General features: G+C 52.3%; 2 protein-coding genes across 3 annotated transcripts in view; one reads left to right on the plus strand and one right to left on the minus strand.

Annotated features, from left to right (window-relative positions):
* Positions 1–2,508, minus strand: part of MLXIPL (MLX interacting protein like) — a 32,574-nt gene extending 30,066 nt beyond the window's left edge. The window contains exon 1 of the mRNA XM_082857378.1: positions 2,386–2,508. The gene's annotated coding sequence lies outside the window, so the exon portion shown is untranslated. The remainder of the gene's footprint in view (positions 1–2,385) is intronic.
* An 11,143-nt stretch (positions 2,509–13,651) lies between these two features.
* Positions 13,652–16,810, plus strand: VPS37D (VPS37D subunit of ESCRT-I; the record flags this gene model as incomplete). 2 transcript variants are annotated; one of them, XM_082856865.1, is made up of 4 exons in its annotated part: positions 13,652–13,789; positions 15,115–15,286; positions 15,759–15,841; positions 16,448–16,810. In XM_082856865.1, 4 exons carry the CDS (start codon positions 13,652–13,654, stop codon positions 16,808–16,810), a joined length of 756 nt encoding a protein of 251 aa, XP_082712991.1. The 2 variants fall into 2 exon arrangements, with proteins under 2 accessions (XP_082712991.1, XP_082712992.1); XM_082856866.1 differs by lacking the exons at positions 15,115–15,286; positions 15,759–15,841.
* Between the last annotated feature and the right edge of the window lie 6,310 nt (positions 16,811–23,120).

Below are 23,120 nucleotides of genomic sequence, written 5' to 3' on the forward strand. Positions count from 1 at the left end.
CTCCATAACTCAGGGCCAGCCAGGAGGAGGCGTCATCTATTTATTGGTGCCAGGCCCTGTCCTGGGCATGTCCTGTTCCTTCCTGCTGGGGTCTGTCAGGGTCCCCTACTCAAGGTCAGCTTAGCCCACCTCGCAACATGAGCTGCCTTGCCCTGTATCTCAGGAGCAGGAAAGACAGGTGGAGAAATGGATGAGGTGGGCACAGGCCATGAGGACACCCGTGAGCACCCATGAATACACCCCTTGTTGTGTGCTGCTCCTTGAATACAGAGCACACACTCGCCCACAGCTGCTGCCCAACAGTCTGGGTGAGAATGCTTAGGCCCAGGTTACAGATGAGCAGAGTGAGGCCCAGCAGAGGACAGGGTCACCTGGAGGACAGTCAGAGGCAGCAGTGGGAACAGAAACCAGAGCTTTGGAATCAGGCTGCCTGGGTCTGAACCCAGCCCTGCCATTTCCAGGCTGTGGGACCTTGAGCCAGTGCCTTGACTTTTCTAGGCCTCTGTTTCCTCATCCGTAAAGTGGAGAGAATATCCTCTTCCATCTCAGGTTATCAGGAAGCAGGAAACAGAGACAGAAGAGCCCCCACACAGTGCCTGGCACACAGTAGGTGCACAGCGAGTTTCAGTTCCTCCTCCCACTCCCAGCTGGCCCTCTCTTCTCCTTCCTCTGCTTCCGAGCCCAAACCCCTTCTTCAGCCCTGACCAGGGGGTGAGAATTGGCCTAGAGAGGGCCCCTCCCAGCCCGACAGCGCCAACATAGGTCTCAGCCTGCCTTTGCCCGCCACAGGGCCAGCAGCGAGGTCAAGGGCAGCCTCAGAGGGAAGACCCTGGGAGGGGAGTCTGAGTGTCTGGGCAGGTGAGGTCGTGGGAGCCTCCAAAGCGCGGCCCCTCCCATTTCCATTCCACTCTGCAGTTTGTCAAAGCTCATTCCCATCCACCTCAGCTTACAAAGTCACCCGCACCAGTGTCAGAGGATTTCATTCACAGCGTTCCATGACCCCACGTGGGGCCCTGACCCCAGCTCTCAGCGGCCCTCTCACCTGAGCGCAGGTTAAGTCCTGATCCCAGCCTGAGCCCTGAGCACGATTCCAAACTGAGCCCAGGTCTAAGGTAGATTGTGTCCTTAGCGGGGTAAGGGGGTCGGGGTGGAGGGGCGCATTAAGAAGAATCACCCCCTCAAGAGAGGGAGAATCCTGGCTGTCACAGCTCAGAGCTCCTCCGCTGGAACCCCCCTCCTTCCCCAGAAGCTGTCTCTGCCCTGTGGCTGAGGAGCTGAGCCTCCCCGGGGTGGGCCTGAGCCCAGCGCTCAGGTTCCCAGGCCTGAGAGCCCCAGGCCCCTCTTCTGAGGATCTGGCCAGATGCTGAGGAACCTGGGCAAGGTGGAGGCCAGGGCTAGACCCCTGGCCTCACCTGCTACCTGATCCAACTGACCCTGTCACATCATCCTCCTTGTGACGGACCAGAGACCTTGTTTGGGGGGGGCTGCCCTGTACCCCAAAGCATCCTGGTGTCCCAGTTTGTTCTGTCCCTGTCTCCATACCAGTGGCCCAGGAACAAGCCCCCCCATGTCACAGAGGGAGAGCCAGGCCCAGAGAAAGGAAGTAACATGCCCATGGTCACACAGCCAGACACAGACAAGAGCTTGAAGCTCCTAAACCCAGTCCAGGCCTGATTCTGGCTTCCTGGCCCCGCAGGTGGACTCAGGAGACCTGGGGTTGGGGGCAGGGTGGCTGGGAGCCAGCAGGGAGCCCTGGCCTCCCTGAGCCAGACCAGTGGGGATGCCTTTCACCACTTCCCTAGTCCCTACCTGTTGACTAGAAGCCTGGTGACTAGGAATCCACATGGCTTCCCTGCCCCACGGAGACAGCTGGCTTCTTCCTGACCAGCCCGGAGGAGTCTGGGTCCTTGCCCCGATCCAGGGCCCACTTGGAACCAGCTTCTCTATTGGCACCCACAACTGTCCAGGGCAGGGGGGAATGACAGGGAGGAAGGCCCTCCCTCTTGGCTTCCTGGACCCACACTCAGCTCCATGGAGAGCCCCCTGGACCAAGATTCAATCCCAGCCCAGCCAGTGGGACCGAGGAAGCAGTGGGAGCCTGTGGGCCTCCTGGAAGGGCAGGCAGGGTGAACTCTTCTTGGATTCTTGATCCTGAGCCCTCTCTGGGGTATGAGCTTGCCTCTTCGCTACCCGCCCCCCCACCCCACCCCCGGCTTGAGTGAGGGGGGCAGGTACACGACAGTATTAACTCCTTCAGCTCAGCAGAGCCATAGAAGCGCCCCTCCCCATTTGACAGGTGGGGAGACTGAGGTCCAGCATAACGGAGCCTCCGACTCTCCTCGGGCTAGGCACCTGCCCCCACCTGACCCCCTCCACGTCCCTTACCTGGATTCCGCGCGATCTGCGGAGGGCGTGGTGGCTCCCAGCCAGAGCCACGGGGTCTCCCGTGCTGCGTCCGTGCGGCGTCCGGGGCGCACGCGGGATGCTCCCGGCCGACGCCACTCGCTCTCAGTGTCTTCTCTGCGCCGGCGGCAGATGGCTCTGCGCTGCCTACGCAGCGGGTGTGGACGCTGGCACTGCCCGGCCCCCGCCCTCCCGCCCCCTCAGGGTGTCCTTTGCCCCTTGATCCGGTGCCTCCTTCTCTCCTTAGCACGTGGGTGGCAACCACTCACCCAGCCGGCGGCCTGTGGGGCAGCCCTGGCCCGGGCCATGAGCCCAGGCGCCTGCCAATCCCCGTCTGCGACCGGCGCGTGCCGCTCACCTTTAACCTCCCTCTCCGCGGGGCTTAGTGCCCGGCTCCCAACCCGCGGGCTGGGTTGGAGAAGGGAGGAGCCACAGGTGTGGAGCCAGGCCCAGGTGGGCAGAGGCAGAGCCTGGGACAGCCTCGGTTACGCCCTGAGCCGCAGCCCCTCTTCTCTCTTGAGTTCCCATCCTGCTCACCGAGACCCATTCATTCCCTGAGCGCCAGCTCCACTCATGCCCCGTCCTGAGCCCTCTCCTGCCTCTGAGACCTGCTCTCTCTGCCTGATTTCCCATCGTCCTCACCGATCCCCACTCCCATTCCTTGAGCAGCCCTCCCCTTCTCACACACACCCACCCCTTATGGAGCCCTCCCCCTCCACACACCCTTTACCCTCCCTGAGCTCCCGGTTCCTCCTGGAACCTCTTTCTGGCCTCCTTTCTCTCCCCTGGGTCCCTGTCTCCCCCTATGCCTCTGCCCTCTCCCTGAACCCCACCACTAAGTCTAAGTATGTCTCATGCAATATTTGGGGCATACTTATACTAAAAGATTATTCATACTGTTTATCTGAAATTCCGATTTAACTGAGCATCCTAGATTTATCCTACCCACATGTAAAACAGGGGAGGCAGGGAAGTTCCGACAGGATCTTCTCTCTCCAGGGCCCCTCTTAGCTCCAGCTACACTTATAGAAAAACCTCAGGTTGACCTGGAAGTGGTCTGGAGGGTTACATCCCTTGCAGAATAAGAGGAGAGCAAGGTGAAGATGGGAAGCAGGGTGGAGGGGACAGCCTTCACATCAGAGAAAGACAGAGGGAAGCAGAAGTTCCTTGAGGCAGTCCAATCCTGGAAGGTTTCCTGAAGGAGGAGGAAGTTCATGGTTACTTTGACGCTGAGAAAGAAGGGAGGTGAGTTAAATGACTCTGGTGGATGGCTCCCCCTCCCTCAATGGAAACTGGGGAGGGTTGGGGGTCTCCTCATTTAAGGAAGTCTCCTGAAGATAAGTAGAAGGTATCTCCCCCTTTATATGAAGATTCTTTAGAGTGAGGACAGGGTCTCATTTCAGCAACAAATTACTACCATTTCTAGCTAAGATTTGTCAAGCACTGACCACTTGCCAGGGTCTTGCCTACACTTCCTAAGCCCTTTATGTGGGTTTATTCATTGAATCCCTTCAACCACAAAATGGGGTGGGTGTTTTTCCTTATTTTACAGATGAGGAAACAGAGGCACAGAGATACTGAGTAATTTGTCTGAGGTTCATACAGTGAAATTTGAGTCCAGGTGTCCTGGTCCTGCACCTGCCATGTAATAGAGCCTGTGCTGGGGGCTGGGATTGGAAAAATGACACAGATTCTGTCTCCCAGGGGACCTCGAGTCTAGCAAGGAGTGGGGATGTGTGAGTCTTTAATGACTCTGGTACAGGTCAGGCTGGGATCAGGGATGGGACAGAGTGTGCTGGGAAGGTAGGATTGATTCTGCCTGTGGAGGAGGAGGTGTGTGCTAGGCCAAAAGGATGGGTCAGTTCTTCAATAGTTTTAGGACAAGGCATTGGGAGGAAGGGCATTCTTTTTCTTTTTCTTTTTGGCCGCATCACGCAGCTTGCATGATCTTAGTTCCCCGACCAGGGATTGAACCTGGGCCCTCGGCAGTGAAAGCACAGAGTCCTAACCACTGGACCGCTAGGGGATTCCCATGAAGGGCATTCTAGGTAGTGGGACGTCTTGGGCAAAGGCAGGAGAGGTGTAGAGATGCAGTGTGAGACTGGGGAATAATCAAGAGTCTGGCTTGAGTGAAAGGGGGTCTATAGGCAAGTATGAGATGGGGGACAAGGAAGAAAATCATAGAGGAACACAGACATTAGACAAAGAAATGTAGACCCCATCCAGGAGAGGACAGGGAGCCATAAAAGAGGGGAGGGGGCGCTCAGCCCAGGAGGGGCATGTCTGCCTCAGCTGGGCCAGGACTGCACAACTGCCTTGGGGAGGTGGAGGGAGGACTTGCCCAGCTGAAGGGACTGACTGTCACTTTGCCAAAGGTCTTGGGTTTCATTCAACTCTAGATCCAGCCCCAGAACAGGACCTTTGTTAACAAAATAACACACTTGTAAATGTCGGCAGAATTGGGTGAAGAGGATTTGTCGACAGATCAAAGCTTTAGGGGTGAGAAAGGCTTTCCTGATTTGAGCCTAAGTGCCTGGCAGGATGCTGACTGTCTAAATCAAATAAGGGGGTATGGGGGAAACTGACTGTGGGCAGAGGTGGGAGATACTGCATCGAAGGGCTGCTGTGGGGTGACGTCCAGGAGGCTGCTGTCCTCAGGATGGCAGGTAATGTCTGAGCCCCTCACAAGGAAGATGGTGGAGCTCTGAGGCTGCTGAGGGTGTCAGGCTGCTTATCTCTTCAGCTTCCCGTATACCTAGCCCCATGCTTGTGGGAACATGTTCATAATATGGTAGGAGAGTGTCCCCCTCAGCAGAAAGATAAGACGGCTGAAGTTGGAGCATTCACTTTTTATGAGGTTCAAAACAGCTACAAATGATCTATTGTTTAGACTCCTGTGTCTATATACCAAAACTATTTTTAACAAAACAAAGGAATTCCACACCCGTTAGAATGGCTAAAAAGAAAAAGAGTAAGCATATAAAGTGTTGGTAAGAATATGGAGTAACTGGAACTCAGATACTGCTGGTGGGTATGTTAAAACAGTTTGGAAAACTGTTTGGCGGTTCTTAAAATGTTAAAGACACCTACCACCTGACCCAGTCATTTCATTCCTGGGTATTTAGTCAAGAAAAATGAAAGGCTATGTTCATACTAAGACATATGCAATGTTAATAGCAGCTTTGTTTGTAAAAGCCTTAAACTGAAAACAACAACAACAAAAAAGCCTTAAACTGGAAACAATCGAAAGGTCCAGCAATAGGCAAATGGATAAACAAATTGTGGTATATCCATACAATGAAATATTATACTGAGATAAAAAGGAACAAACTGATAAATGCAACAGTCTGGATGAATAACAAAAGAATTATTCTGAGTGAAAGAAGCCAAATAAGAAAAATAGTATACACTGTATGATTCCATTTATGTAAAATTCTCAAAAATGCAGTCTAACCTGCAGTGACAGGAAGCAGATCCAGGTTATCTGGGGATGGAGTTGAGGGGTGTGGGAGAGACTGGAGGGAGTGATTACAAAAGAACATAAAGGAACTTTTTTTTAAATTAATTAATTAATTTATATTTTTGGCTGCGTTGGGTCTTCGTTGCTGCGTGTGGGTTTTCTCTAGTTACGGTGAGCGGGGGTTACTTTTTGTTGTGGTGCACAGGCTTCTCTCACAGTGGCCTCTCTTGTCACGGAGCACGGGCTGTAGGTGCGTGGGCTTCAGTAGTTGCAGTGCGTGGGCTCAGTAGTTGTGGCTCACGGGCTCCAGAGCGCAGGCTCAGTATTTGTGGCACACAGGCTTAGTTGCTCCGCGGCATGTGGGATCTTCCCAGACCAGGGCTCGAACCCGTGTCCCCTGCATTGGCAGGCGGATTCTTAACCACTGCACCACCAGGGAAGTCCTGAGGTCCACATTTTAAAAGGGATATGTGTGTGTGTGTGTGTGTGTGTGTGTGTGTGTGTGTGTGTGTGTGTGCTGGGATAACTGGATATCCACAAGCAAAAGTATGAAGTCAGATCCCTACCTCACACCATATACAAGATTAACTCAAAATGGATCAATGACCTAAATGGAAGAGCTAAAACTATAAAACCCTTAGAAGAAAACATAAAGGTATAATAAATCTTTATGATCTTGAATTAGAAAATGGTTTCTTAGACATGATGCCAAAGTACAAGCAACAAAAGAAAAAAATAGATAATTGTACTTCATCAGACTTTCATAAAAACTTTTGTGCATCAAAGGACGCCATCGGGGCTTCCCTGGTGGCGCAGTGGTTGAGAGTCCGCCTGCCAATGCAGGTGACGTGGGTTCATGCCCCGGTCCGGGAAGATCCCACATGCCGTGGAGCGGCTGGGCCCATGAGCCATGGCCGCTGAGCCTGCGCGTCCGGAGCCTGTGCTCCGCGGTGGGAGAGGCCACGGCAGTGAGAGGCCCGCGTAGCGCAAAAAAAAAAAAAAAAAAAAAAAAGGACACCATCAAGAAAGTGAAAAGACGACCTACAGAATGGGAGAAAATTATAAATCATATATCTGATAAAGGACTAGTTTCCAGAATATATAAAGAACTCTTACAACTAAAAAATAAGGAAACATGGGACTTCCCTGGTGGTGCAGTGATTAGGAATCTGCCTGCCAATACAAGGGACATGGTGGTGCAGTGATTAAGAATCTGCCTGCCAATACAAGGGACACGGGTTCAAGCCCTGGTCCGGGAAGATCCCACATGCCACGGAGCAGCTAAGCCCATGCGCCACAACTACTGAGCTTCTGCTCTAGAGCCCGTGAGCCACAACTACTGAGCCCATGTGCCACAACTACTGAAGCCCGTGCACCTAGAGCCCATGCTCCGCAACAGGAGAAGCCACTGCAATGAGAAGGCCGCGCACCTCAATGAAGAGTAGCCCCCGCTCGCCGCAACTAGAGAAAGCCCGTGTGCAGCAAGAAGACCCAACACAGCCAAAAATAAATTAAATTAAATAAATTAATTAAGAAAAAATAAAGAGACCAATAACCAACTGAAAAATGAGCAAAGTGTCCGAATAGGCTTTTCCCCAAAGTAGATATAAAAATGACCAATAGCACATGAAAAGATGGTGAACATCATTAGTCACCAGAGATGTGCAAATTGAAATCATGAGATAACACTTCACACCCACTAGGAGAGTTATAATAAAAAAAGATAGACAATAACAAGTGTTGGTGAAGAAACTGGAACTTCATACATTGCTAGTGCAAGTGTAAGATGGCGCAACTGCTTTGGAAAACAGTCTGGCCTTTCCTCAGAAAGAATAAACGTGGAATTATCATATACCCACTCATTGGTATATAAGCAAGAGGAAAAAACATGTCACATAAAAACTTGTATGACAATGTTTATAACAGCATTATTCATAATAGCCAAAAACATGAAACAACCCCAATGTTCACCAAGTGATGAATGGATAAACAAATTGTGGTAAATACATGCAATGGAATATTATTTGGTAATAAAAAGGAATCAATAGATATACAATGGAATATGATTTGGCCTTAAAAAGGAAGGAAATATTGATATGCTATACAACATGGAAGAACCGTGAAGACATTATGCTCAGTGAAACAAACCAGTGGCAAAAGGACCAATACTGTATGATTCCACTTATATGAGGCACCTAGAGTAGTCAAATTCATAGAAACAGAAAGTAGAATGGTGTGTGTCAGGGGCTGGGGTGAGAGGGGAATGGGGAGGGAGTATTTACTGGACATAGAGCTTCAGTTTGGGAAAATAAAAAAGTTCTGGAGATGGATCGTGGTGATGGTTGCAGAACAAGGGGAATGGACTTAATGTCACAGAACTGTATACTTTAAAATGATTAAAATGGGAAATTTTATGTCACATATGTACCACAAAAAAAATCAAAAGGAATCATTACTAATAAATTCTACAACATGAATGAATCTTTAAAACATTATATTAGGACTTCCCTGGTGGCGCAGTGGTTAAGAATCTGCCTGCCAATGCAGGGGGTACTGGTTTGAGCCCTGGTCCAGGAAGATCTCACATGCCACGGAGCAACTAAGCCCATGCGCCACAACTACTGAGCCCACACACCACAACTACTGAGGCTGCGTGCTACAACTGCTGAAGCCCGCGCGCCTAGAGCCTGTGCTCCACAACAAGAGAAGCCACTGCAGTGAGAAGCCCATGCACTGCAATGAAGAGTAGCCCTCCACTCAACGCAACTAGAGAAAGCCCACGCACAGCAATGAAGATCCAACGCAGCCAAAAATAAATAAATTAAAAAAAATTTATTTAAAATATATATATTAAATGAAAGAAGCCAGTCACAAAAGACCACATATTATAGGATTCCATTAGTATGAAATGTCCAGAACAGGCAAATCTATAGAGACAGAAAGTAGGTTAGTTGCCTGGGGCTGGTGGTCGGAGTGGGATCTGGGGGAAATGGGGAGTCACTGCTAATGGGCACGGAGCTGCTTTTCTGGGGTGATGAAAATGTTCTAAAATTGTGCCAATGGATACACAGCTCTGTGAATATACCAAAAACCATTGAATTGTACAATTTAAATTGTTGAATTGTATGGCATGTATCTCAATAAAGCTGCTTTTTTTTTTTTTTGAGGGGGTGGTGATTGAATCCTTGGAGAATAATGAATTTAAAGGCTGAATCGGACTTCCATGGTGGCGCAGTGGTTAAGAATCCGCCTGCCAATGCAGGGGACACGGGTGCAAGCTCTGATCTTGGAAGATCCCACATGCCGCGGAGCAACTAAGCCTGTGCACCACAACTACTGAGACTGCGCTCTAGAGCCCACGAGCCACAAGGACTGAGCCCTCGCACCACAACTACTGAAGCCCACAAGCCTAGAGCCCACACTCTGCAACAAGAGAAGCCACCGCAATGAGAAGCCTGTGCACCGCAAGGAAGAGAAGCCCCCACTCTCCGCAACTAGAGAAAACCCGCACGCAGCAACGAAGACCCAATGCAGCCAAAAATAAATAAATTTATTATTATTATTTTTTTAAAAAGACTGAATCAGGGAGCAGAACCATGAAGATGAAGTGTTCCCTTTCTCCAGTCAGCCCCTGGAAGATAGTAGGTACCCCATAAATTAAATCCAATGGATCATTTCTAGAAAGAGGAACCCATTGCAGTTGCTGTTTTTGGAGAACCGACTAAGTGCCAGACATTGTGGTAGACACATATCAAGTCACCTAATCCTTCAACTACCCATTTTAAAGATGATATAATTGAGATTCAGGGAATTAAGGACTTTGCTCTTGGTCACATAGGAAGTGGCAGAGGTCAGAATGGGACCCAGGTCTGTCTGACTTCAAAGCTAAGGTCTAAAAATTGACCCTAAAAATTATTAATTTTATATAGAAGTTTTCAGGCTTACCCCCAAAGTATTAATATAAAGAATAATACAGTGCACACCTGTGTACTCTCACTCAGCCTAAGAAACTGAACTATCTCTTAATGCCATTGAAGTCCCCTCTGTCTCCTCCCCGATTCCATCCCTCTTCTGCCAGACAGCCACACTGCTGAATTTGGTATTTATTGTTCCTGTACTTTTACTTTGTACGTATCTCCAAGCAATAATATAAAGTACGGTTCTGCATGTTTCTAAACTTTACATAAACAGTATTATACTGAATGTAGTCTTCTGAGGCTGCCTTTTTTTCACTGTATTGTTTGTGAGATTTAGCCAAGTTGACACGTGTAGCTGTAATTTGCCCATTTCTGTTGCTGTGTAGAATGAAGTGTTCCACTGTATTGGACATTTGGGTTGTTTCCAGTTTTTCGTCATTACAAGTAGAGACACTGCAAACATTCCCGTTCTTGTCTCCTAGTCCAAGACAGCGAAAATTCCTAGGAGTTTGTGTTAGTTTCCTATCGCTGCTGTAAAAAATTACCAAATTAGTGCCTTAAAACAACATTTCTGGATGTCAGGAGTCTGAAATGGGTTTCACTGGGCTGAAATTAAGGTATTGGCAGGGGCGCACTCTCTCTGGAGTCTCCAAAGGAGAATCAATTTCCTTGCCTTTTCTGGTTTCTAGAGGCTGCCTGCTCGTGGCTTCTTCCTCCAGCTTCAAAGCCAGCAACGTAGTGTCTTCAAATTTCTCTGTCACTCTGACCCTCCGATTTTACTGTCAAATCTCCTTCTCTGATTCTGACCCTCCTGCCTCCCCCTTATAAGGACTCTTGTGATTACACTGGCCCCACCTAGATGATCCAGGATAATCTCTCCATCTCGAGATCCTTGATTTAATCACATCTGCAAAGTTCCTTTCACCATGGAAGGTAACAAGTTCACAGGTTCCAGGGATTAGGATGTGGACACCTTTGGGGTCTATTATTCTGTCCACTGCAGAGGGGAACAGCTGGGTAGTGTGATATGAACACCTTTGAATTATGAGTTTGTCAAACTGCCCTCCAAAGTGAATTGATTCTCTCTCCCACTAGCAGTACAAAAGCATTCCTGTCACTTCCCATCCTCACCAACACTTGATATTATCTGACTTTTTAATTTTTGCCAACTTGACACCTGTGAAATGTCTGGACTCTGACTGCTATGCGGTCAAGAAAGAGATGATGGTCAATGGTGCTGAATGTGACAAAGAAGGGCCCTGGCAGTAAGAAGCAGTCCATGAGCTTGGCTAGTGCAGTGCCCTTGGAGTTGTGGTGGTGGTGGGCAGTGAAGTCAGACTGAGTCAAGGAATAAGGGGGGGGGGGGCGGGTATGAGGAAATGGATGCAGGGAGTACAGAGTCTAGATGGTATGTTAGTAGGCTTGGACTGCCATAACAAAATACCACACACTGGGTGGCTGAAACAAAAGATACCTATTTCTCATAATTCGGGAGGCTGGAAAGCCCAAGATCAAGGTGCCAGCAGATTTGGCTTCTCGTGAGAGCTCTCTTCCTGGTTTGCAGACAGTGGCCTTCTAGCTGTGACCTCACACTGGTGGAGAGAAAAAGAACTTTGGTCTCTTTTCCTCTTCTTATAAGGGCACTAATCCCATCATCAGGCCCCATCCTCATGACCTCATCTAAATCTAATTACCTCCCAAAGGCCCCACGTCCAAATATCATTACATTGGGGTTAGGGCTTCGACATACCAGTTTTGGGGGGAAGTACTCAATTCATAACAGGGTACTTTCAAAATATTGGGTGGGGGTGGTGAAAGGGAGGTATCAGTCTAAAGGCAGAAATTAAAAGTGAAAGAGACAGAGAAAGAGACATAACTACCACAGTGGGGGAGGCATCCTGGAGGGGCAGGTGAAGGTGAGACCCATAGCAAGGGTACCTGGGCTGGCTTTGGAATGAGGGGAGGTTCCTCCTCCTGGAGGAAGGAGAGAAGAAAGGGCACTGGGGCAGGTGCAGAGAAGATCCAAAGAGGTGGAGCAGGAAGTGGCAGAAGCTCTCCCATGTGATGGGCAGTGGAGTCACCTACTGAGGGGGCAGGAGTGGGTGTAGGAGGTCTGAGGAGTGTGGGGAAGTTTCACAGGGGCCGTTGTTGTGGGATTCCACAGGGGGCCCACTGGGCTGAACAAAGGGGGATTGGTGACGAAGAGGGGACAAGCCAAGGCAGGAGCTCCCATCAGATCTCACCAGGGCCTCTTAGAGTGAAGACTGCCTCTTGCCCGGCCAAAGGAGGGCTGGACAGGGGGAGTGTCTAGGAGACCCCTGGAAGCTTAGTGGAAACAGTGGGTCTGGAGGACGCAGACCAGAACCAGGGAGATCATAGCCAGGAAATTGTGAAGTGTGGAAGAGCTCTTGATAATACCCAGGACCGTGGTGGAGGGACATCAGGGACTGTGGGGCACACAATGCTGCCTGGGGAGGTAGAGAGGGCTTCCTGGAGGTGGTGATGTTCCAGCTGAATCTTGAAAAGGAAAACCAAATTTCACTTGCCATAAAAATGTGGAAGAAGTGTTGCCTTCACAGTCTATCAGCAAGTCTGTCCTGCCCCACTCCATCAGTTTTGTCTCTTTCTCAGACATCTCCACCACGCCCCCTGTGCTCTGGCTGGATTGGGAGAGTCCTTGTTGGGCACTTTCAGCTTCTATGCCTTGGCTTATGGACTTCTCTTTGGTTTCACTATTTTCGCCTTCAACTTCAGAACTCCTATTCATCCCTCAAAGCCCAGCTCAAATGTCACTTCTGCTGGTGAGCTTTTCTGTGCCCTGGTGCCACCTTGGTCCTTTCTTAGTAGTGTGGTGAAGTGGAAAAAGCTCACTCACTACTGTTTGATTTTAGACAGGTGACAATCTCTGAGTGTCTGTTTCCTGACAATGGCACTGGCCAAGCCTAGTTGTGAAGATAAGGTACATGACATCCTCAGGCATCACATGGGACTCACAAAGGAAGACATCGAGCCATGACACCCACCATTCTGTCTTGTACTAAAGTAAGCTGAGTGAGAATGTGACTCTGCCTTAATCCATGAGCTCTTAGAGGGTAGAGACAATGCCCTGACAGGGCCCAGCCCAGTGCCCAGCATGGAAGTATCGTGTGCTCCGTGGACACTGCACATACAGGAAGAACTGAGATTGTCTGTCATTTACTTGTAATGTGACTTTGGGGAGGTGACATCATCTCTGAGAATCTGTTCCTTCATCTTTAAAATAACAATAACTCGTATTAGGTATTCATCTAACTACAGGTAAGGGACTCAACAATTCACTACCTCTAATCCTCACATTGTGTTATCATCATCCTATTTTATGGAAAGGAAAACTGAGGCTGGGGGAAGTGAATGACTTGTCCAAGTTAGCAGCGGGCAGGAGCTCCTGGCACCCGGCCAAATTCAGAAAATTGTGCGAATTCACGGGGTAAATGTGAAATAGCCTTGCAAACTGTAAAGGCCTGGGGTGGGAGAGCCCGTGCCTGGGGGTGTGGTGAATGATGGCCGGGAGGAGAGGAAAGGAGAGGCGCCTTAGATATCCGGACGCCGTGAGGAGGATGGGTTGCCAGGCGAACTGCGGATGCGGGAGGCGCGGCAAGGCGCGGCTCGGCCGGGGTGGGAAGAGGAGCGGCCTGCCCCCTCCCCATCCCACCCCCAGCCTCCACGCCGCGGCCCCTTTAAGAGCGGGCGGGGCGCCCTCTGGCGGCGGAGCGGCGCGCGCTGCCGGAGCCAGAGCCCCAGCCGGATCCCGGAGCCGGAGCGGAGCGGAGCCGGGGCGGAGCGGGCCGAGCGGGCCGAGCCAGCAGCCGAGCTGGGGGCGCGGGCGGGCGGCATGTACCGGGCCCGGGCGGCGCGGGCGGGGCCGGAGCCTGGCAGCCCGGGGCGCTTTGGGATCCTCAGCACCGGGCAGCTCCGGGACCTGCTTCAGGATGAGCCCAAGCTGGACCGGATCGTGCGGCTCAGCAGGAAGGTAGCGCGGGGGGCGCGGGCGGGGGGCTCGGGGGACGGGCTGCGGCCTGCCGGACCTGCCAACCGACCGAAGGGCCGCACCGGCCGGGCCGAGGGGCCTCCGGAGCCTGGCACGTACGAGTGGGCCCGGTGGAGCCGCCCCCGGGGGAGGGGGCGCCCTGAGCTGGCCTGGGGCGGGTGGGGCGCCGGAGACCCAGGGAGGCGCCCGTGCACCCCCGGGATGGCCGCGAGGCGTGTTCTACAGCGGCTGCTCCAGGGAGGTGTGTTCCGGGGGGCGGGGGGCGGCTGTTTGTGGGGGCCCTGGCTCGCACACCCACGTCTGTAGGGCCAGAAAGGGGAGGCGCCTTCCATGGGGAGAACTAGGGGCCTGTGTGACACCTGGGGGGGCCGTTGGGAGGGCTTGCGTGGTCTGGGAGTGTAAGAGGGGGCTTTGTGTCTTCCGGTGGGGAGGGGTACTGAAAGCTGAGGCGTGTATTCCATAGGCCACCATAAGAGAAAGTTGTATATTTCACAGGAGATAGGCCCGGGCTGGTTGTCTGCGGGGGGGGCAGAAAGGGAAAGTGTACATTGGAGGGAGGCAGGCAGGAGGGGCGTGTGCATCCTATAGGGGACAGATGGAGGGTAGTGCGTTCTCCAGGGGCAGGGAGTGGAGGCTCGGCCCGCCTAGTAACAAGGAAATAGCGTTCTCCAGGGCCAGGAAAGAAAGGGGTCTGCTTTCTGCAAGAGAAGGAAAGCTGGGAGCAGGTGCTAGGGGATCAGGGAGGAAAAGGGGGTGTGTATTCCTTGGGGTGTGGGGATTCCACTGGAGGGCAGAGGAGGGGGTGCGAGGGAAGAGAGGGGGGTTTGAGGGGGTGCTGTGCAGGGACAGGGTGAAGACATCACTGGAGAGTAAGAGCAGGGGGTGGGAGTGTTTTCGGCACAAACACCTGAAGAGGAAACAGACAAAGGCCTGGAATGAGAGGGAAGCTGCCCATGCATGGAAAATGGGACAGAGGAGGGAGGGGGACTCCTCGGGGACCTGAGCAGACATATTAATTGAAAATTAAAAATTAACTAACATTTGTAGAGGCCTTCGTAGTTTTCCTCACTTAAGTCTCACAACAACCCTATAAGGTAGATGTTTTTAGCTCACTTTGTGGAAGAGGAAACTGAGGCAAAGTGGGGTCTGGGCTCTTATCGTTCCTCCACCTGTTGGCTCGCCATCCTGAGATTGGGGCAGGAAAGCCAAGCTTTCGGCTTGGCCCGTGGGCACTGTCGCCCACAGTGGCAGTAGGTGGCCATGGGCAGACTCCCTGAATGGGCCTCTGGGCTCTTCCCTGCCGGCAGTTCCAGGGCCTGCAGCTGGAGCGCGAGGCATGCCTGGCCTCCAACTACGCTCTAGCCAAGGAGAACCTGGCACTGCGGCCCCGCCTGGAGATGGGCCGCGCTGCCCTGGCCATCAAGTACCAGGAGCTTCGGGAGGTGGCCGAGAGCTGTGCAGACAAGCTGCAGCGACTGGGTGAGGGACGGCCGCGAGAACTGCCTGGGGTGGGGGGCAGCTGGCCATCTGGCTGGGTGGCCTTGGGAAGTGCCAGGCTCTGAAGGTCGGGACTTGGGCAGACCTATTCCCCAGGCAAGTTTGAGGGGTGCTACTGCTGGAAAATTACCGAGTTGGGAAAGTGAGCAGTCGATGGGTAGAGCTGGGTTCGAGAGGCCAAAATGGGGCCCAAAACCCAAGGGCCTGGGGTGCTTTAGGAGACAAAGCCCCTGCTCCCTCTTTCGCACTAGGACTGGGGGGAGGAGCATAAATGGATCCGGCAGGCGCGTTGTGCAGATGAGGAACTGAGGCTCCAGAGAGGGGAGGGGAAGCGTAGAATCACACACAGGGTCAGTGAGAGTCAGGTCTGGGCCCTGGGGCTCTGCTCTGTCTGCCCTGAGTGACAGGCCCTGAGGGCAGGGGCTAGTTCACTCTGTCCCTCTGTGGCCCTCAGAGGAGAGCATGCACCGCTGGAGCCCCCACTGCGCGCTGGGCTGGCTGCAGGCTGAGCTGGAGGAGGCTGAGCAGGAGGCTGAGGTGAGAGAAGGGGCAGCTGGGCCTGGGGACCGGGAGGGGGGCCCCATCCTATCATCATCCCCCTCCCCTCAATTCTTACATTGCAGGCTTGAGAGCCCCCCTTCCAGGAAGCCTGCCCTGAGTGCCTGGCTCCCAGGAGTGCCCGCTGCATTGCTGTCCGCACTGGACACAAGGCCCACCGTCCCCACCTGTAACTTTTCCCCCAACTTCCTGTGAACATCTCAGGGCAGCTTAGGCTGGGTCTACAAGAGGAGCTGGGACAGATGTCTCAGTGCTGGGTTGGGAGCACAGTGCTCAGTGAGTTGAAGAGGTGGAGGAGGAGGGCCCTGGCCCTGATGAGAGACACCTGTCTACTTCAAGTGTGTCTCCATCTCTGATCCCGCCTCATCCCTGGCCCAGCAGGTCTGGTGATAGTAAGGAAATCAAGGCTTGAGAGTAGAGGATGCTCATCCTCAGCACTGTGGCAGGCCCAGGCTGGAACTCAGGTGCTCCATGCCCGAGCTGTGGGTGGTCGCCATCGGGAAGGGTTCAGGGTGGGAGGAGAGAGGACCAGCCCTCAGTCTTTGGTCATGTTCCTCCCAAACTGTCCTTTCCCTCCTGTCCCAGGAGCACATGGAGCAGCTGCTGCTGGGGGAGCAGAGCCTGGAGGCTTTCCTGCCCGCTTTCCAACGAGGCCGTGCCCTGGCCCACCTGAGGCGGACCCAGGCGGAGAAGCTGCAGGAGCTGCTGCGGCGCCGGGAACGGTCTGGCCAGCCAGCCCCCACTGCTGCTGCGGATCCCCCCAAATCCTTCCCCGCTGCCTCTGTCCTGCCCACTGGGGCCGCCCGGGGGCCACCAGCAGTGCCCCGGAGCCTGCCCCCCTTGGACTCCCGCCCAGTGCCCCCGCTGAAGGGCTCCCCCGGGTGCCCTCTAGGCCCAGCCCCTCTGCTGAGCCCTCGGCCCTCGCAGCCAGAGCCCCCCCACCGGTAGGATCCAGGGTATGGCTCCCTACTGGGGGGCCCAGACAAACTTGATGCGAGGCTCCTCCTCCTCCCCCACCGCCGGGGTGGGGGGAGGGGCAGGCCCCTCCCCCTGGCCCTAGGCAGGCCCTGGCCCTGGAGGCTGAACTGGGGAGGAGGGTCACCTGGAAGATGCCCAGAGAGGGCCGGGAGTGGGGTGGGCAGGGTATTATGCCTCTGCCGCTGAGGAAACTGCCTTTTTCTCCCCGGCTGGGGCCTCCCGGGTGATGGGCCAGCCCCAGTGAAAGAACTTTACTCATGGGGGCCTGGGAAGATGCCCACTTCCTTCAAGGGCCCTGCCTAGGGGGCCTATCGCCCCCTGCCACTCCACTAGGCTTACACAATGCCAAGGCTGACAGGAGTGTTTTCCATCATGTCCTGAGCCTACCTTTCCCCCAGTTCTGGGGTCCACCACCTAGGAGCCAGGTGGTCAGGCCCCGCTCATGCTCCAGACCCTGGGGCAAGGTAGGCCAGGGGCTTCTGACCTGCACCAGGTGAGAGTGGGCCCTCCCCCGGAAAGACCATTCTGTATTTTTCTGTCCCCATCTCCTTAGAATGGAAACTTTTTGAGGGCAGGTCCTTGTCTTTGTATGTTCTGTCCCCAGCCCCGCCTCCCAGGGGCCGTCAATAAATGTGATGATGAGGATGACGATGCTGCCTGACTTCTCTCTGCTCCCTCATCCAGCCACTCTGCTGTTGCAGCCTCCACATCTCAGCTCCTGTGCTTCCTACTCTTGAGATGCCCTCCTTTCCTCTCTGCCCATCCAAAGCCTGGCTGTCCAGGTCCAGCACTGCTTCTGCCTCTTCCATGAAGCCTTTTCTGATTACCAACCCATGGGAGTCTTCCCTAACTCTTAAACTTCCCAGCATTTCTGGCCAGAAGCACACTCTGCTCCATCACAGTTCTCTAACTGCCTCACCTGTATGCACCTTCTTTTCCTGGGTGGCCTGTAAGCCCAGTCAGGATGGCACCTGCTCCTTCTCTGGCCTGCCAAATGACCACCCCCACTGAGTGATGGAGAGGGTTCCATAGGGCTGAAGCTAGCTGTCTTCAGCTTGGGTAAACATTAGGTGACCAGCTTGGCCGATGACTGTGGACAAGAAGATGAGAGAGTGGGAATACGTCTTGGATCAGCTTAGGTCAAGTCTAATGAGATGAAGTTTGGCAGGAAGTCACAGAAGGTCCTGCAGGTAAGAGGGGACAGTCAGAGTGCTGTAGAAGCTAACGTGATCTTGGTCCATGTTAGTGGGGCTATAACCATCTAGAATGAGGCAAGTGCTGGTTTGGCTTTACTTTTTACTGAAGTTTTAAACTCTAAGAGAACCCCGAAACAGCACCTTTGGAGTATAATGAGAAAGAGGATTGGGGCTAAGTCCCCTACGGAACAGTTGAAGGATCTGTTTTACACACAAGTATGCGATGGCTAGCCTCTGAGTCTCTAAAGGACTGCTTCACACAGAGCAAGACGTTAGAGTCAAGACCAACGGGTGGAAACCACTGGGAGCCAGATTTTGGCTCAGTATGAGGCTCTTGATCCACGGGTGCTGCGGCTGGTAGGCTGGTCCCCATCCCTAAAGATGAGTGAGCAGCACCTGAGTGACTGCTTGATGAGCTCTTAAGAAATACAGGCAATAGTTAGAGGGACTGGCCCATCCGAGCTTTTGGAAGCCCAAGTCCAGTCGGATTCACCCCCAGCAGGGGCAAAGCACTGACAGTGCCCACTTGAGAAGCTTCATCCCACAGTGGCCGTGGTTCTCCTGCTCTCACTGCTAGCACTTGACGTGCTGGAGACAAGGGACGCTGGGGAGGACACCAGGTGCCTGCCTGAGATGACAGAAGACTGAACAGCCCCAGAAGACCTCCCACATTCTCCACACAGCCTGGGGCAAGCCGGGCCCCTCTCGGCCTGGCCTCCCACTCTGGTCCATTCTTCTAGGGAGTTTTTCGTTTGTAACCAAAAGGAAGAAGTGCTAATGGTGGTCATGCCTAAGCCTCCCTCCACTATTGTGAATTGGGGAGCAGCCTCTACAAGGCAGAGGCTAATGTTCACAGTCTGGTTCAGCCTCCCCTCCCCAGGGCAGATAAGAAGAAGAGGAAGGAATGACCCAGGCAAGGGAGGGACTGGGAAGGGAGAAAAGTTTTACCATGAGAACCAGATGGGATCTTTCAAAAGGCCTTCCACACCCCTCACCTTCCTCAAGAGCTCAGACTCAGTTTTAGAGCGCACAGGGAGTGAGGCCCTCTGTATTCAGCTCCAGCATGAAAAACACCAAAGACCTGAGGCAGGTGGGTATAGATACCACCAGAGTGGAATGGGCCTAGTTCTGGGCCATGGGAAAGGCTTAGAGTTGTATGGTTAATAAACTTGATTAACCCCTCTGCTTGAAGGTACATGGAATATTCTGGAAAGTTCCAGGCAGTCTGGGCTCTCCTGCCAGATCACTTCTGGAACTTTCTATTTCCAGGTCTGGGGTCGCAGGGAATGCTCCTGGCTGTAATCCTCTGTGAGAGAGAATAAACTTGAGGTAGACCCTTAAGGGGCCCATGAGAAAGGTCCTACCTATTGCAGGCCACCAGTGCTTTTACAAACCAAAACCAAAACCAAAAAATTGCCCAAAGGGCTTCTCTCGTGGCTCAGTGGTTAAGAATCCACCTGCCAATGCAGGGGACACAGGTTCGAGCCCTGGTCCAGGAAGATCCCACATGTGGTGGAGCAACTAAGCCCGTGCACCACAACTGCTGAGCCTGTGCTCTAGAGCCCGCGAACCACAACTCTGAAGCCCCCGTGCCTAGAACCTGTGTTCTGCAACAAGAGAAGCCACTGCACTGACAAGCCTGCGCACTGCAACGAAGAGTAGCCCCCACTCGCCGCAACTAGAGAAAGCCCACACACAGCAACGAAGACCCAACACAGCCAAAAAAAAAAAAAAAAAAAATTGCCCAAATAACAAAATTCTCACTCCTTTTTGATAAAAACAAGGTGTTCCTCCCCCTCAAGAAAGTCTATGTGTACCTCCTTGTTTGGAAATCACTAGCTTCTGCATATTTTCCTAAGCCTCCCACCTTGTTTTCCAAATTTGAAACATAATAACATTAAATGTACTTTTGTGTGTGCCTGCTAATCAAGGCTTACTGAGCTCAACCTTTACCACTGAATCATGTGGTCACTGCAAAGCCATGGCTAAGAACTTGCCCCTGACCTCCCAGGCTAGAGAGAATCTGATGGTTTCCAAGAGACCAAGTTGGACTAGCTGAGGGTTTATCCCAATTTATACAAGGATTTTACACAAAAGATTGAGTGCAGGAATTGGTGTTATTGTACCAAGGGACCTCTGGCTTTGTTTGGGACCTTGCCACTGCTGTAGAACTCTCAAAAGATTCTTCTTGTCCCATAATGAAAATAAGACTTATACTCTGCCTCCCCGCATAAAGTGTGAGCTCTTTTAATAACATAGGAGGTAACCTAGGGATCTGCAAATTCAAATGCCTGTAGGGGCCAGAAGGTTACAGTGCAAAGCAGCTCTGTTTCCACAAAGTACACCCTTCCCCATTTTCCTGGAAATGCATGATCCCCCCCCCCTTTTTTGTTTTTCCTCTTAATAGACATGGGATACAGAGAGAGATTTCTCTAAGAGTAAAATGGTGCAAGTGTGTGCATCACGGCCTCTGACACATCCCCTCTGCTGGTGAGAGTGCAGGGGACCAGGGAGCAAGGTCCTATCTGAAAGGCAGACCTTACAGCTTCTCCCAGGCTGTCACGAAAGTATGGGAGGAAGCTCAATGGTGGCACATTTTCTCACTTTTTTGAGAGGAGTCAGAAATCTAGATTTTTATGCAAAGTCTTCCAAGTTTTGAATATTGCCTAAAGTTAAGACACTGTGCTAGCCGCAGCCAAACGCTGTGTGCAGGTCAGCTGTGGCCTGTGAACCACGAATCTCGGTCAGTTCTTCGTCCTCTGGAAACAGGTCTTCTTTCGTCTAGCAGCAGTCCCCTCCCAGGACCGAGGATGTGAACACTGACAGGGCAGAGGCAGGATGGGAGGGCCAACCCACCTCAAGACTAGCAACAGAGCCCCAGGTTTTTATAGCCTTAAGAGACAGTGGCGAGATGGCTAGATCCATAGTGACGCTATGACCTTACAACAGATGGTGAAGGTGAGCTCTCTGCTTCTGGGGGATGAGAGCACCTAGCAATCCCCAGCATATGCAAGTTCATGAGGTCCAGACTCAGGTCTTGCTACCACCCTAAAACACTAACACAGGGACCCCAGCTGCTTTGCACAAACCCGATGGCCCCCAGGGCTCCAAGCCTGGCCTGAGAGCCAAGCCGCTGAGGGCAGGCAAGGCGCGCCTTCTACAGTCCTGCTCAGAGGCAGGAGACAGTGTGTGACCTCATCACAGGGCTGAGGAACTGAGAGGGCAAAGGCCAGGAGAGCGCACTGAATTCCAGGGAGTGAAGTAACACCGCTACTTACCAGCTGTCCCTTCTCTCAGCCTCCCTTCATGGGATCTGGTGACATTCCTGGAAGCCCAAAGGCCCGAGACAAGACCCCTACTCCTCGCCATTCTCCATAAGCAGGTGTGGTGACCACTCACTTGGGCTCCACCCTTGGTGTCTCAGCTTCAGGCTGTGGCTATAAGGGATGGAGATATATATACATGGTCAGTAATGACCACCGGACAACTCACTGGCCTAAGGTAGGCTATTCTTATTCATCTTGGCTCATGCTGGGACCATTACAGAGGGCAAGGCGCACTCAGCGAATGAGATGCCAGAACCGCAGAAGGAAGCAAGAAATCTTACTCCTTCAGCACTGGGATGTGTAAAGGATCTTTTTACCCTGCAATAAATAAAGGACAATGGAGGGGAAAACAGTTAGGCTCAGGAGGAATAAAATGAAGTCCTGATCAAGCCCAAAGACACTACCACAATTGCCTAGACATGTACAGCTTGACTCCTATGCTCTTGTCCGCGTCGCCCCGTTAGGATCTGTGTGCGCCGCTCACTCAGCCTGGCACTCTTCTTCACGCCTTACCCAGTGAGCACAGCATGGAGCATGCTGGGCCCCTCTTGTCCAAAGTCTCTCTTCCTAGGTCCAAACTTATAGTTTTGTTTCAGTTTGTGACCAAAGGGAGAAAAGGGACTGAAGCTGACCATGTCTCAGCCTTCCTCCTCTATCAGGAACTGGGGAGCAGCCCCTAGAAGGCAGGGGCTAATGTCCATGGCCTGGTTTAGCCTCTCCTCCCCAGGGCAGCTAAGAAGCTGAGAAAGGACACTGCAGGGGGACCAGAAAGGGAGAAATGATGTAACAGGAACCAGGTGGGGAGGGTCCTTCAAAAAGCCTCCCACACATCTCCCCTCCCATGAAGAGCCCAGATTGAGTTTCAGGGATGGTAGGGAGTGGGGTCTCTCAGAGTTTAGCTCTGGCCTAAAAAAAACAGACGCAGGCAGAATGGCACTATAGAATAGAGTGGGCCTAGTTCTAGGCCTAAGGAGAGGCTTAGAGTTGGATGATTAATAAATTTTATTGACTACCCTGTTTGGAGTTGCATGGAAAGTTCCAGAAGTTTCACAGAGTCTGGACCCCACTACTCCAAACCTTCTGGGTCTACCTCCATGTTCTGGGGCCCAAGGGAATGTTCTTCACTGAGAGAAAACGAACTTGAGAGATCTATGTCAAAGAGCCCATGAGAAAGATCCCAGATTATCACAGACCACTAGTGCTTTCACAAACAAGACCCAAAAGAACCCCAACTCCATTTGATCGAAACTTTGATAGAATCTTGTCCCAAGGACACTGTTATGCCCCAACTCCTTGGTTGAAAATCACCAGCCTCTGTACTTTTTACTAAGCTTCACTTCCTGTAGTTTGTGTTTTGAAAAGACTTTCCCTCTTGTTTTCCAGATATGAAACATAGTAACATTAAATGTTCTTTTTTAAAGTACATATGCCCTTTCCCCCAAACCAAGGCTTCATGAGCCCAGCATGCCTGAACCAGAGTAGGCTTAAATCTTTACTACTGAATCATATGGTCACTGCAAAGCCACAACTAAGAGTTTGCCCCCAACCTCCAAGGCTAGAGAAAACAGAATGGTTCCCAAGAGACCAAGTTGCACTAGCTATGGGTTTCTCCCAATTTATCCAAGGACTGCCACAAAAGATTGAGTGCAGGCACTGGTGTTAATATAGCAAAGCACCTCTGGCTTTGTTTAGAACCTACTTAGGCCCTTACCTTTGCAGAAGATCTCCTGCAAAGGTTTTCCTACCCCACAGCTTTAC

The sequence above is a fragment of the Leucopleurus acutus genome (assembly GCF_964270905.1).
Source record: "Leucopleurus acutus genome assembly, chromosome: 16".
Classification (NCBI taxonomy): Eukaryota; Metazoa; Chordata; class Mammalia; order Artiodactyla; family Delphinidae; genus Leucopleurus; species Leucopleurus acutus.